Source organism: Littorina saxatilis, linkage group LG16 (genome assembly GCF_037325665.1).
Source record: "Littorina saxatilis isolate snail1 linkage group LG16, US_GU_Lsax_2.0, whole genome shotgun sequence".
In the NCBI taxonomy this organism is placed as follows: domain Eukaryota; kingdom Metazoa; phylum Mollusca; class Gastropoda; order Littorinimorpha; family Littorinidae; genus Littorina; species Littorina saxatilis.
The window spans coordinates 11,744,338-11,759,337 of NC_090260.1; the positions used below are offsets into that span (position 1 = coordinate 11,744,338).

The window sequence follows — 15,000 nt, forward strand, 5'->3', positions numbered from 1 at the left end:
CCGTCGCTTGCATCTGTGTGTGTGAGAGTACCACTTATTAACAGCTATTGTGTTTTCAGCGTAGCAATAGGGCCCGATATTTAGACGAGACAAGTATAATGCCGACGAGTCGAAGACGAGTCGCATTATACTTGTTCGAGTCTAAATATCGGACCCTATTGCTACGATGAAAACACAATAGCGTTTATATAGCTATTCTGACATTAAATTCTGTTTTAGAATCATGTTTTTGTCAGCGACAAGTACCAGAATGGTCCATGTCGTTGATTGCAGACGACGGTTCCCTTTCCGCATGAAGCCACGGAAATAACCGAACATTGAAAAAAACCCGGACATGTATTACGGAGAAAACTCGAGATAACCGGATGCTTAGTATTACGTCAATATGTTAGGAATCATATGACGTCATGACGTATCATGCTTGCCTACGTAGATTGTATACATGTTCGAAAGTCTGACTTCTGTTGGGAATTCGCGTGGTGAAGACAGCGGTAAATCTGTAGATGATAAGAGAACAAAGATTGTCTCAGAAGAAACGACGAAATGTTTCAGACCGGTAACTTCATTTCAACATTGCACTATACAATGGACGTTCTATGTGACAGGAGAGTTTGCTGATTTTGTGTTAAACATTGGAGAGATCGTCTGCTAGAATCCGAGATAGGTCGCTTCAGATTGCAGCTTCTGGAAATTTGCAAGGTTTGTTGCCTGTTAAAGAACTGGATTTTACACGTAAAGTATGTCATGTACAGTAAGCAACAACAAAAACACACACAAAGCAAATGGCATCGTCTGTCGACTAGTCACAGAGTGACAGAAACAAACCTGGCGAGGTATGCGTGTACTTTATACACGTGGAAGAAACCGGAACCATGCGTCTTTGTTATTGCCGATATCGTTTGGATATCGGCAAAAATGGCCAACTTTCGTAGCGTTATGCTTTGATGATCGGAAAAGGGATGTGTGAGACCATCCAATCACAGCCCTCGAATTCCCCCACGTGTCCATCAGAATAGCTATATATTTTTAAAACGAATCCGCTGGAGCATTCTATCTTATTGTATGATCATTTCTTCGCGTCTGTCAATGAGAGAGAGAGGCAGAGAGAGACTAAAATAGTGACAGTGAACAGATGTGAGAACAAGAAAATAGTGGGAGGTCAGAGGTATTCCTGTAGCGCTAGCTCTTCTTACCTCCAGCAGCTTGCCAATATGAAGCCTGTTGATCTGTGAAGTAGCAGCTCCCATGGAGTTCACACTGGTGATGTTAACGGTGACGTTGGCCATGAACTTCCTCCCGAAGCGGTAGCCTTTGTCCACGTCGTTGTCCACAGTGATCACAGTCTGACCGCTTCCACACTGGATGTTGGCCATCTTGTAACTACGAGGTATGATCCAAACAAGATGATCAAACGTGATTTTCGCGAAGACTGTTTGGCATAACCAGCCCAAAGTTACAGGAGCCATTAGAACTGCGCTCTTCCTTCAACGATGCTCGTTTGAATATTACATTTCCCCGACATGTCTGTTATCATTTGCTAACAGTCAGCATATTAAAAATAACTTATAATATACGTTTAGTTATTTGGAACTAAAAACGGACTTTCGTATACCAAAACATAGGCCTAAGCATTTCATGCCGCTACCGGATATTTTTAATCAAAGAAATGAGTAAAACTGGAGTCGAAACTATTGTTGTATGGATATGGGATCGCCATTGGACAAGCAGAAGCATACGTGTGTGTGTGTGTGTGTGTGTGTGTGTGTATGTGTGTGTGTGTTTGGGGGTGGCGGTGGGGGTTGCACAACACTTCTTTTTTTTCATACACAAACATACACACGCGCGCGCAAACAAACGATCGAATGAACGAACAGACGCACAATTACACACGCACGCACGCACACAAACAGGCAGGCAGGCAGGCACGTAAACACTAACACACATCAACACCTACACACACACACAAACACAATCACGGGCGCGGCACTGTTTTGCGTAGCTGCCCAGGGCAGAGAGGAGCTGCCCAGGGCAAAGGGTTGAACCTCGTGCGAGTACTTGCCCACGGTGAACATCCCGAGATCCCAGATTAGTGTTTTTTTCTGTGGAATCATCTATCCATATCGACCGCATGTCGGGCGTGACCTTTTTACATTTAGTCAAGTTTTTTGATAAATGTCTTTGATGACGTCATATCCGGCTTTTCGTGAAAGTTGAGGCGGCACTATCACGCTCTCATTTTTAAACCAAATTGGTTGAAAGTTTGGTCAAGTAATCTTCGACGACGCCCGGACTTTGGTATGGCATTTCAGCTTGGAGGCTTACAAATTAATTAATGAGTTTGCTCATTAAAGTTGTCATTAAAATCGATTTTTCGCAAACAGATTTAAAATTGATTGCATCGTTATCTTCATCACATTTTGAATCTAAAAATATGGTACATATGTCATGTTTACTCTTAAAATGTGATCACAATTACCAAAAATAATTAGTACTACGATTAAAATGTCAGAAATCGATTAAAAAAAAATGATTTCATCTTATTTATCGTTTCCTGATTCCAAAAACATATAACGGTAGATATGATAGGTTGTATTCAAAACAAGCTCAAAGAGTTAACACGAATACAGAAAAGCGGGCTTTCCTGCTTAGCACAATACGCTACCGCGCTATTCTGGCGTGTGCATATCACCGCGTTTTGCACGTGGGAGGTGAGCGATTTCCTTCTCGCGGGGATTGACGAAGCTGTACTGTCTTGGTGAAAAAAACACAGTGCGTTTAGTTTCATTCCGTGAGTTCGACACCTTGACTAAATGTAGTAATTTCGCCTTACGCGACTTGTTGTTCTGTCTTTAAACCTGCTGCTCTACCCGGTGTGCTCTCACACCGCCCCGTCCCTGCACTCACTGCTCCATTCACATCTGAATTTCGTTCCGCTGCTAGACTTGTCGATTTTACAGACGCTCCAGGGAGGGATGTCGGGTCGCTGCGGTAGGCTACCCTCGGAAGATGACACTGCACTTCTGCTGAGTCACTTCGACGGTGTTCAGTAGTGGGTCTGTCCCGAGCTAACGGACGCTGCCCTCTACCTACTATGCCCCCTACTAACGACATTGACTGTTAAGTCGCGGAGCCAGACTAAGTGAGCGTCCCCTCCAGAGAGCAGACCGCCACTACGTCCCTCCGTCGATACCCCAGAACGTCACACGTTGAAGACTGACAGCAGAACTACTATTCAGGAGGGGATGGAACAGGAATACTGAGACCAAGATTACCATGAGAGCTCCGGGAATTAAGGGCCACAAGAGTAAGGACAGTTTATAATTGTGGATGATTAATGAGATCAGGATGATTATAATGATGATGCTATGGATTTTCAATTTGGTTTGAGACTACGTGACAGGGCAGCACTTTACGCTTGCTGTCATAATACGTATATCGTGGTGTCAACCAGGCCCGAGAACTGCCGCACCTGCGGTGTTGGTCAGGTAAACAGAACCTGAGCACCCTTAAAGTCGCATTCGTTAAGTGATTTTTTTGGTTGATCTGTGTGTGTGTGTGTGTCTGCATGCGTGGATTGGTTTGTTTGTGAGTGTGTGTCCGTGTGTGTCTATGGGACTATGCCCTGTTTGTGTGTATGTGTTTATGTGACTATGCATGTGTGTGTGTGCGTGTGTGTGTGTGTGTGTGTGTGAGTGTGTGAGTGTGTGTGTGTGTGTGTGTATGTGTGTGTGTATGTGTGTGTGAGTGTGTGAGTGTGTGTGTGTAAGCTTGGTGGTTGTGTACGTGTTGGTTTCTGAGAATACGTACGTGTGTTTGCGCGTGTGTGAGTGCGTACATGCAAGCATCAGTATGGGTGGTTGTTTTACTGTGAGTGTGGATGCCGCTTACCTGCACGGAAAAACGTGGTAGTTGGAGAGAATGTCCTGCTCCCCGTTGGCCGGGAAAACGGTGAGTGCGGGACTGACAGTTTGTTCGTACGTGCACGTCGCTCGCTTTTCTGATCACAAAGTACACAGGGACATGTCTAGGCGTTGGAGATGAAGAGTATTGATAGAACTAATAGACGATTATGGGAAGTAACTCCGTCGGGTTTGTATGGGTTGTGGACGAGTTACGTACCTTTACGGCAGACAAACAACGAAGGGGCCAATCACTAGTGAGGAGGGGTCCGCCGGAAACACGTGGAGACACGCACGGAGGTATTTTTGGAATTTGCGTTTGAAAGAAACAAAGGAGACAATTCAGCTCTGATCCATCTTTGACTAACCATTATGCGTAAAGATTTTTGAAACTTGCTCGTTTTGCAAAATGAGCAGATATACTGTTTGTGTATCACAAAAACAGAGAACATCAGGAAGGAAGTCAAATAAACGATGGCAGGTTGTCAACATACCACATATCTGACCAGCGGCACCATAGCCCACAGATGTGCACTGACACGTCTCGTATCGGCAGGAAGCATGAAGCACACATCGTCTGTGTTTACTCTGGCTTCCACAATTGTCACCCACCGGTTTTCCTGCAACATAATGACATCACCTGCCATTACCTGATGTGACACATGTTAGTTCAGTATAGAACCTCCGTTTTGAGACACCCCCCCCCCCCCCCCTCTCCTCCCCCAATTTAAATCTCGCCCCGCCCAACCCTAACCCCATTATAAAGCCTTACTTAGCCAGATTTTCTGTTCATAACGAACTAATTCACTTCAATGTTAAAGGTCATAGAGTGACGGTTCCCCTGTGTGTGTGCACATGTTACCAACATTGACCGTTATCGTTTTGAACGTACTTATAAGAAGCATGTGCTAATTTTTATGCAAGCTATGTTTACATTGGAGACAGTTTAGAGGGCCAGGGAATAATGTCGGGACTCACCACAGCGCCCTTTGTCCATGATGTATCCCGGTAAGCACGTGCATTTTCCAGGACTGCCTGTGCACTCTGTGTTCACTCCGCATTGCGACGTGTCGGTACAGGCTTCGTCTAGCTTCAAGTCTGCATCATAAATGTGAACTAAATGTTTATGATGGTAATCTTGCTATGCGGAGTGAAAGAAAGAAAGACAGAAAATAGTCAACTCGACCCAACCTAAGGCAAAAAAAAAAAAATTGTCTGTTTAGGGTAACCCGACCGACCCTATCGATTTGGCGCCGACCCAAAAACTTTTTTTTGATTTCAAAAAAAAGAAGAAAAAAAAGAGGTAAAAATGCTAAAAAGAGACATTTGGCGTTTCTTTCTCTCCCTTTCTCTCTGTTTTATTTATACGTTAGTTTTGAAACATGTATTCATCAAATATAAGAAGTGAATGTTCAGCCAACATAGCATTTACACACACACACACACACACACACAAAAAACCCTACCTACCTACCGACCCTACTTTTTTTGGTCATGTTACCCTAAACAGAGAATTTTTTTTGTGCCTAATCTAGTGCAACCCAACCCAGTCCCACCAAACCCAACCCACCTTACTCGATCCAAACAAACCCAACCCACCTTACTCGATCCAAACAAACTCAACCCACCTTACTCGATCCAAACAAACCCAACCCAACTTACTCGATCCAAACAAACTCAACCCACCTTACTCGATCCAAACAAACCCAACCCACCTTACTCGATCCAAACAAACCCAACCCACCTTACACGATCCAAACAAACCCAACCCACCTTACTCGATCCAAACAAACCCAACCCACCTTACTCGATCCAAACAAACCCAACCCACCTTGCTCGATCCAAACAAACCCAACCCACCTTGCTCGATCCAAACAAACCCAACCCACCTTACTCGATCCAAACAAACCCAACCCACCTTACTCGATCCAAACAAACCCAACCCACCTTACTCGATCCAAACAAACCCAACCCACCTTACTCGATCCAAACAAACCCAACCCACCTTACACGATCCAAACAAACCCAACCCACCTTACTCGATCCAAACAAACCCAACCCACCTTGCTCGATCCAAACAAACCCAACCCACCTTACTCGATCCAAACAAACCCAACCCACCTTGCTCGATCCAAACAAACCCAACCCACCTTACTCGATCCAAACAAACCCAACCCACCTTACTCGATCCAAACAAACCCAACCCACCTTACTCGATCCAAACAAACCCAACCCACCTTACTCGATCCAAACAAACCCAACCCAACTCTATGACCAAATACAACCCAATCCAATCGTATCACCTAACCCACCTGACTCGACCTAAATGTGCACACACACAAACACTCGCGTGCCCACGCACGCACACACACTCACACGCACGCACACACACACACACATTCAACTCCAACCGACCCTCTCCAACTACAACCCAACCCCAGCAAAAAATTGAAACAAAACAAACCAAACCAAACCAAAACTGAGCGAATCAAATCAAACAGATAGACTGCTGACATCACAAAATCAATCTAAAAACAAATTGAAAGACCACTAGGTTGACGTACTAGTCAACTGTTTCGTGTTGTGTCTTATAAAACGTTTCGTGGTTTTTTTTTTAAATACAATCAAATTAAAAATCTAAAAGAGATAGACTGCTTGAGTTCAAAAAACATCCTCTAGAAAAACCCTCAAAAGACCACTAGGTCGACATACCAGTGAATTATTTTTTCTCTGATTATATCATCCAATAGAAAGCCCTTCTTGTTTTCTTCTTCTTCTTCTTCCGCAACTCCCATGTGCACTCGTTTTGTGTGTTTTTACCTGTATAATGGCCGTTTTACCTGCCATTTTGGCAGTCTTGTAAGTCTGTTTGCAAAGTGTATGTAAATCACATCAAATCCAAACAAATGGCAAAGCTTACAACAGTCCGTGAGTAATGTATTCCTTCCGTTATTACTATCGGAGAGGCGACTTTTGTCCATGTCAGCCACAGCGTTGGCGTTACAAGCGCAGCTCCCGTTGACACACTTGGCGTTATTCGAGCAGTCTTCGTCAGAACCACATGCCTCTCCTACCCTCGTGTCTGAATCACACACCAACAACTCTCTGTATTCCCTTCATAGAGTAATCTCATGATTGTATCAACATACTCGCACGTACACTCGCGCGCGTGCACACGCCAACAAACGCGCCTGGGCGCACAAACTCAGATAATTATACACACACACCCAGACATGTTCAAGATTTATGAACACGATTACAAGTTTCAGAACTTTTCTTTTTGTCGTGAAACCCTTGAATGTAAATCTTGTTAAGCAAGGAGCTTGCCATGTAAACTGAGAATTGTAACATAAATGAATCGGTCTCAGACAGCGATAACTTCCGAAGAGACGATACAAAACATATTTTAAAAAACACTCACGCACACACACACACACACACACACACACACACACACACACACACACACACGCACGCACGCACACACGCGCGCACACACACACACACGCACCCACGCACACACACACACACGCACGCACGCACGCACACACACACACACAGAGCGACACACACACACACACACAAACAGAGCGACACACACACACACACACACAAACAGAGCAACACACACACTCACACACACACACACACACACACACACACACACACACACACACACACACAGAGCGACACACACACACACACACACACACACACACACACACACACACACACACATACACACACTCACACACACACACATTAAAGGAAGCCTGTAATTCGTACAACAAAAGCCCTGCTGGTCATGCCAAGATCCACTCCTGCATTGGCATCGGGCGTACAAACTGCAATACATTAGCGGCAGACAGTCCGTGGTGTTGGAACAAGACTGCTTCCACGTTTTGCCTGAAACAAAAAAGATGCAGGTCTGGTATGGTAACGTTTTGTATTAACTCTATGTCTTGGTGAGTGAGAGAGAGAGAGAGAGAGAGAGATAGAGACAGAGAGACAGAGACAGAGAGACAGAGAGAGACAGACATACAGACAGAGAGAGAGAGACAGAGAGAGACAGAGAGAGAGAGACCACCTCTTGTGTCCGACCCGGTAGCTCAGTTGGTAGAGCACTGGACTTGTGATCGGAAGGTCGCAGGTTCGAATTCGGGCCGGGACGGACACGGGTCAACTTTATGTGCAGACCCAGAGACGGAAGCCATGTCCCACCCCCGTGTCACCACAATGGCACGTAAAAGACCTCGGTCATTCTGCCATAAGTGCAGGTGGCTGAATACACCTAACCACGCAGACACCGGGGTAGTGCCACTCCGTTGCTGCTAGCTTTCCACTTTGAGGAAGCGACCCGAATTTCCCAGCCATGGGACAATAAAGTAATGAAATTGAAAATGAAAAATGAAAGGAAAAATCGGTTGACACCTGCCTCAACCAAAATGGCGTAACATTCTATTCTCCAGGTAGCCAATAGCCTGATGTGATGGGTCTCACCGCAATGGCCGTGTTTAGAGGAGTATCCCGGTGTGCACGTGCACTGTGCCGGGTCTCCCGAACACAGCATGTTGATTCCACAGTCTGATGTCTCGTTGCACGCTGCTCCGGCCTTCAGTGCTGAAATCATAGACGTCTTTGATTAGGCACCAATCACTCTGCCAGTGTGTGTGTGTGTGTGTGTGGGTGTGTGTGTGTATGTGTGTATGTGTGTGTGTGGGTGTGTGTGTGTGTGTGTGTGTGAGAGAGATAGAACGTGTGAGACAGTAAGGAGCATGTGTGTGTGTGTGTGTGTGTGTGTGTCTGTGTGTGTGTGTGTCTGTGTGAGTGTGTATGTGTATGTGTATGTGTGTGTGGGCATTATAATTGTCTCGTCTAAATATCGGACCCTATTGCTACGCTGAAAACACAATAGCTGTTATTATCGGCATGAACATTTCTCAAGTCGATTATAGTATGAATAGCGTTTGTGGGATACCTCCAGCTTTGCTGGGATTAATCACAAGAACACGATGCAAACACTTCAAAAACAAACACATAAATTACCAGTATCAGAAGTCGGAAATCCCATAACCGTCGTCGTCGGCGGCGCCGCAGTCGTCGACGCTGTTGTCGCTATCGTCGTGGTGGTGGTGACTGGTAGTGGCTGGCAGTCGGTGCGTGCGAGGATGGTGGTCATGTTGGCGTGCCAGGGCTGGACGTGACGGCAGGTCAAGGCCACGTTGCGCAGCGTGTCGCACGTGTCGTTGGAGTCACAGCCGGAAGTCTTGCACAGCGCTCGCAGACACGCAACATACACCTGGACAAAAACAGTACAATAAAGCCTAGGTCCCACTATCACAAATATTTTGGCGAACCACAACGAGTTACCACGTTATATGTCAAAGCAGCACCGCCCTGATATGGCCCTTCGTGGTCGGCTGGGCGTTAAGCAAACAAACAAACAAACAACGAGTTACAACGATGTTTGCCACGAATGATTGCAAAAAATCGCCCGACTAAGAGCGAAGTAATACGAACCACAACGACCTCGGCGATCTTCTCCACGAAACCCAAATCGTTGTAGTTCGCCGTCAAAATTGGACATATGCTTTACGTCAATCTCTAGTTTTAGCAGGTTGGTGGTCGTCGTGTCAATGAAAGAACCAATCGCTACACAGGAGGTTTTTACACCCCTGGTATAGGGGTGTGTATAGGATTCGCTCGATGTGTTTGTTTGTTTGTTTGGGTGTGTGTTTGTGTTCGCATATAGATCTCAAGAATGAACGGACCGATCGTCACCAAACTTGGTGAACAGGTTCTATACATTCCTGAGACGGTCCTTACAAAAATTGGGACCAGTCAAACACACGGTTAGGGAGTTATTGGTGGATTAAGATTCTACAAGGACTTATAGAGGGACATATTGATGGTCAAAGGGAAATAACCTTCTCAGTTGGTGGCAGTGAGAATGGTTATTTCCCTTTGACCAACAGGGGTGTTTTTCCTACCTCGGAGGGATTTTTTTTTTTTTTTTGCCTTTAAGGATCGTTTGTTAGCTCTGCGCAGCGCTTGATTGTTTCAGTGTGAGCGCCGAATTGTGACGTCACGGAGCCACCACCGTCGCCGACCAGCCACAACCATTATGTCTTTCTATTATTGCAGAGATAGTGATAACATTCCCCCAAGACCCTGTAGAAAAATAGCACTGGACAGATGTATAGTGGGTCTTCCTTTGAGGAAATAAGGTTGATTTGGCCAGTAGTTGAGCGAGGGGGGTGGGGGGGGGGGGGGGGGGGGCTTCCAGAACCCGGGTTGGACCCTCAGATACAACACTGTAGCAAACCAATAAACCAATATTATTTGAATATTATCAACTGGAGAATATTGTCTCAAAGAGTGCATTAGTATAAGTTTAACCTGTTGTGCTCATTTGTTGCATACAAAATGTCACAGTTCTGCACAGACAATTAATGAGAATTGACGAATTCCGACAATAACTTGAATGAGTTGTGAAAGAGTGATTACCATTGCTTTTACTTGGACAAACATTGAAGGGGACAATCACTTGCGAGGGGTGTGTCTGAAACACGTGGACAGGAGCACTTGTGAATTTGGTTGTCCTTGAAAAGCAAGGGAGTTCACGTTTTAATAACCCATAAACCCATAGTTATTTCAGAAAATCTTCTATTTGGGCGGTTTACTATTACTTTTCCAGCAAACACCAACACCAGTCGACTGTATGCAATACATTCTGACTCCATGAAGCATTCTTGTCAGTCATTTTTATATTTAGTCACTATGCTTTACCGAAACGTGGCTAAAGCCTGACAAGCCAGATGCAGTCTTTACTCCCCCTGGTTACTCTACCTTTAGATCAGACCGTTGTCCCAGACTATCAGGCAAGGAAGAGGGAGGTGGTGTATGTTTCATGATCAACAATAGGTGGTGCAACGATACGACAGTGATCTCTCAGTCTTGCTCTCCTGTGCTCGAACACTTAACGGTCAACTGTAGGCCTCACTACTCGCCACGCGAGTTTACCTCAGTGGTCCTTATTGCTGCCTACATACCGCCACAGGCCAACGCTACAGCTGCTATGAATGAACTTAGAACGCACGTGCAGTCCGCCGAGGCGGCGTTCCCCTATAGCGCGGTGGTCGTCACTGGAGATTTCAACCACACGAGCCTAAAGAAAACTATGCCACGCTATTACCAGCACGTGGACTGTCCTACACGCCACACAAAAACACTGGATCATTGCTACACCACAATCAAGCAGGCCTACCATGCTACTCCTCGTGCTCCCCTTGGTAACTCTGACCACGCAATAATCCTCTTGACCCCCACATACAAACAAAAACTTAAGGCTGTGCGACCCATCACTAAGACTGTCAAAAAGTGGTCGAAGGAAGCATCAGAGACATTGAAAGGTTGCATGGATTGTACGGATTGGGGGGTATTTAAGGAGGTTAGCTCCTCTCTGGACGAGTATGCGGATGTTGTGACTTCCTATGTAAGTTTTTGTGAGGACATGTGTATACCATCAAAAACTGTCCGTGTGTATGGAAATGACAAGCCATGGTTTAGTAAATCAGTTAAGGCAAAGCTAGATGCTAAGAACAGGGCTTTTGAGAGTGGGGATGAGGATCTGTACAAGCTAGCTAAATCTGATGTGAAGAAAGAGATCCGTAAAGCAAAAGCTGTGTATAGGGACAAGATTCAAGATCAGTTCGCGTCAAACAAACCCCGTGAGGTATGGCAGGGCTTGCAGCAGGTCACTCAGTACAAGAAAAAGTCAGCAGCGTCAGACGATCACGACCCGACCCTTCCGGATAAACTAAACAGTTTCTACTGTAGGTTTGACGAGAAGAATCCAAACCCAGGTTATCGTCCCTCTTTGCCGGATGACCCCTCACTTCTGATCCCACCTTTCACTGTCCAGGAGGCGGAGGTGAAGAAGCTGTTTAAACAACAAAACGTCAGGAAAGCCTCGGGCCCGGATGGTGTTTCGACTGCTGCTCTTAAGTGTTGCTCTGATCAGTTAGCACCCGTGTTCACAGACATTTTTAATGAGTCCTTAGAGAAGCATTCTGTCCCCCGCTGTTTTAAGTCGTCGGTGATAGTCCCTGTCCCCAAGAAACCCCGTGTCGCCCAGCTTAATGACTACCGCCCAGTCGCACTCACATCAGTGGCCATGAAGGTTTTTGAGCGGATCGTTCTGTCCTACTTAAAGGCATGCACTGGTGCCTCACGTGACCCTCTCCAGTTCGCTTATCGGGCAAACAGATCGGTTGAGGACGCTGTAGCGCTAGGTCTGTTCCACATCCTGCGTCATCTGGAGAAGCCACGTTCATACGCTAGAATCTTATTTCTCGATTTTAGTAGTGCTTTTAATACAATTATCCCCCACATGCTGTTTGACAAGCTGTCAGCCCTGAACGTACATCCGTCCATCTGTCATTGGGTTTTAGACTTTCTCTTAGACCGTCCACAGGTAGTCAAGGTGAACGGTTCATACTCTTGCTCAGCCACGCTGAACACAGGGGCACCCCAGGGGTGTGTGCTTTCTCCACTTTTATTCACACTTTTCACGAACGACTGTGTATCATCAGATCCATCTGTGCTGGTTCTGAAGTTTTCAGATGACACGACAGTTGAGGGGCTGATTTCCAACGATGATGAAAGTGTGTATAGAGAGGAGGTGGAACAGTTGGTTGGCTGGTGCTCTGACAACAACTTAGAGCTCAATGTCTCTAAAACCAAAGAAATGATTGTAGATTTTAGAAAGAACAAACTCGCACTCACCCCTTTAGAGATCAACGGTGTAAGTGTTGAGCAGGTCGACTCCTTTAGATTTTTAGGCACAATCATCTCGAGCGACCTCACATGGGACAAAAACACAGAGCCCATCATCAAGAAGTGTCAGCAGAGGCTTCACTTCCTTAGACAGCTGAAGAAATTTAGACTGAACCAAGCCATCCAAAAGCAGTTCTATAGGGCCACTGTAGAAAGCATTCTGTGTTTTTCAGTCACCGTGTGGTTTAGCGGTGCCAGTGCTAGGAACAAGGAAGAGCTGGAGCGCATTGTCAGACAAGCGTCTCGTATTGTGGGTTGCGAACTTCCGTCAGTCGCCTCACTGTACAGCTCACGTTTAGCAAAGAGAGTTAGGGGTATAGTGGCAGACTCATCTCACCCAGCCGGCCATCTGTTCGAGCTCCTCCCGTCAGGCAAGCGCTTCCGCGCTCTGAAGAGCAGGACTTCTCGTTTCAGAAACAGTTTCTTTCCTGAGGCAGTCCTTGCGGCCTCAATGGTGGATCGTTCTTAGATCTGTTAGATCTGTGATATGTGTCAGTTAAAGTTTTGAAATGGATCGAGTATCCTTAAATGAAATATCTTAATAGATGTAAGGGTTGTGTCCTTTGAATAACTGTGTTAGCATGTACTCGGATTTATTATATTGATGACTATATTTTTAGATATGATTTTTAGGGAATTCATTTATCTTTATCCATGCAACCTGTGATTGCTCCTGTCAGATTGGTGCTAAAGGAACAACCAGTCCGTTTTGAACTGTCTGGTTGGTGTGCACACGTAGTGGGCCCAGTGAGATTGAACACTTTGTCTGTACATAGTTGTTGTGATATATGCGTGTGGAAGGAGTGTGAAGTTTTATGCATACACCATAACAAAATCCTGTGCTTTGCATTTGGTAAATAAACTGTTTGACTTGAACATCGAGGGGGAATCGAAACGAGGGTCGTGGTGTATGTGCGTGTGTGTGTGCGTGTGTGCGTGTGTGTGTGTGTCTGTGTGTGTGTGTAGAGCGATTCAGACTAAACTACTGGACCGATCTTTATGAAATTTGACATGAGAGTTCCTGGGTATGAAATCCCCGAACATGTTTTTCATTTTTTTGATAAATGTCTTTGATGACGTCATATCCGGCTTTTCGTGAAAGTTGAGGCGGCACTGTCACGCCCTCATTTTTCAACCAAATTGGTTGAAATTTTGGTCAAGTAATCTTCGACGAAGCCCGGACTTCGGTATTGCATTTCAGCTTGGTGGCTTAAAAATTAATTAATGACTTTGGTCATTAAAAATCTGAAAATTGTAAAAAAAAATAAAAATTTATAAAACGATCCAAATTTACGTTTATCTTATTCTCCATCATTTGCTGATTTCAAAAACATATAATTATGTTATATTCGGATTAAAAACAAGCTCTGAAAATTAAATATATAAAAATTATTATCAAAATTAAATTGTCCAAATCAATTTAAAAACACTTTCATCTTATTCCTTGTCGGTTCCTGATTCCAAAAACATATAGATATGATATGTTTGGATTAAAAACACGCTCAGAAAGTTAAAACAAAGAGAGGTACAGAAAAGCGTGCTATCCTTCTTAGCGCAACTACTACCCCGCTCTTCTTGTCAATTTCACTGCCTTTGCCATGAGCGGTGGACTGACGATGCTACGAGTATACGGTCTTGTTGAAAAATGGCATTGCGTTCAGTTTCATTCTGTGAGTTCGACAGCTACTTGACTAAATATTGTATTTTCGCCTTACGCGACTTGTTACATTTAGTCAAGTGTTGACTAAATGTTTTAACATAGAGGGGGAATCGAGACGAGGGTCGTGGTGTATGTGTGTGTGTGCGCGTGTGTGTGTGTGTGTGTGTGTGTGTGTGTGTGTGTGTGTGTGTGTGTGTGTGTGTGTGTGTGTGTCTGTCTGTGCGTGTGTGTGTGTTGAGCGATTCAGACCATATTACTGAACCGATCTTTATGAAATTTGACATGAGAGCTCCTGGGAATGATATCCCCTGAAGTGTTTTTCTTTTTTTCGATAAATACTTTTGATGACGTCATATCCGTCTTTTTGTAAAAGTTCAGGCGGCAATGTCACACCCTCATTTTTCAATCAAATTGATTGACATTTTTGTAAAGCAATCTTAGACGAAGGCCGGACTTCGGTATTGCATTTCAGCTTGGTGGCTTAAACATTAATTAATGTCTTTGGTCATCTGAAAATTGTAATACATTTGTTTTCATATAAAACGATTCAAATTTACGTTCATCTTATTCTACATCATTTCCTGATTCCAAAAACATATAATA

The 15,000-nt window shown here is 44.8% G+C and overlaps 1 protein-coding gene across 6 annotated transcripts in view; it reads right to left on the minus strand.

The window, feature by feature from the left end:
* The window catches only part of LOC138950401 (uncharacterized), a 54,106-nt gene that overhangs the window by 8,955 nt on the left and 30,151 nt on the right, over positions 1-15,000 (minus strand). For all 6 annotated transcript variants that reach the window (XM_070322139.1, XM_070322140.1, XM_070322138.1 and 3 more), the window contains exons 8-16: positions 8,946-9,198; positions 8,400-8,519; positions 7,686-7,805; positions 6,820-6,981; positions 4,878-4,997; positions 4,394-4,519; positions 3,889-3,997; positions 1,194-1,380; positions 1-13 (exon numbers count right to left, since the gene is read on the minus strand). The exon at positions 1-13 is cut by the window's left edge and continues 219 nt beyond it. In XM_070322139.1, coding sequence (XP_070178240.1) covers positions 1-13; positions 1,194-1,380; positions 3,889-3,997; positions 4,394-4,519; positions 4,878-4,997; positions 6,820-6,981; positions 7,686-7,805; positions 8,400-8,519; positions 8,946-9,198 — 1,210 coding nt within the window. The remainder of the gene's footprint in view (positions 14-1,193; positions 1,381-3,888; positions 3,998-4,393; positions 4,520-4,877; positions 4,998-6,819; positions 6,982-7,685; positions 7,806-8,399; positions 8,520-8,945; positions 9,199-15,000) is intronic.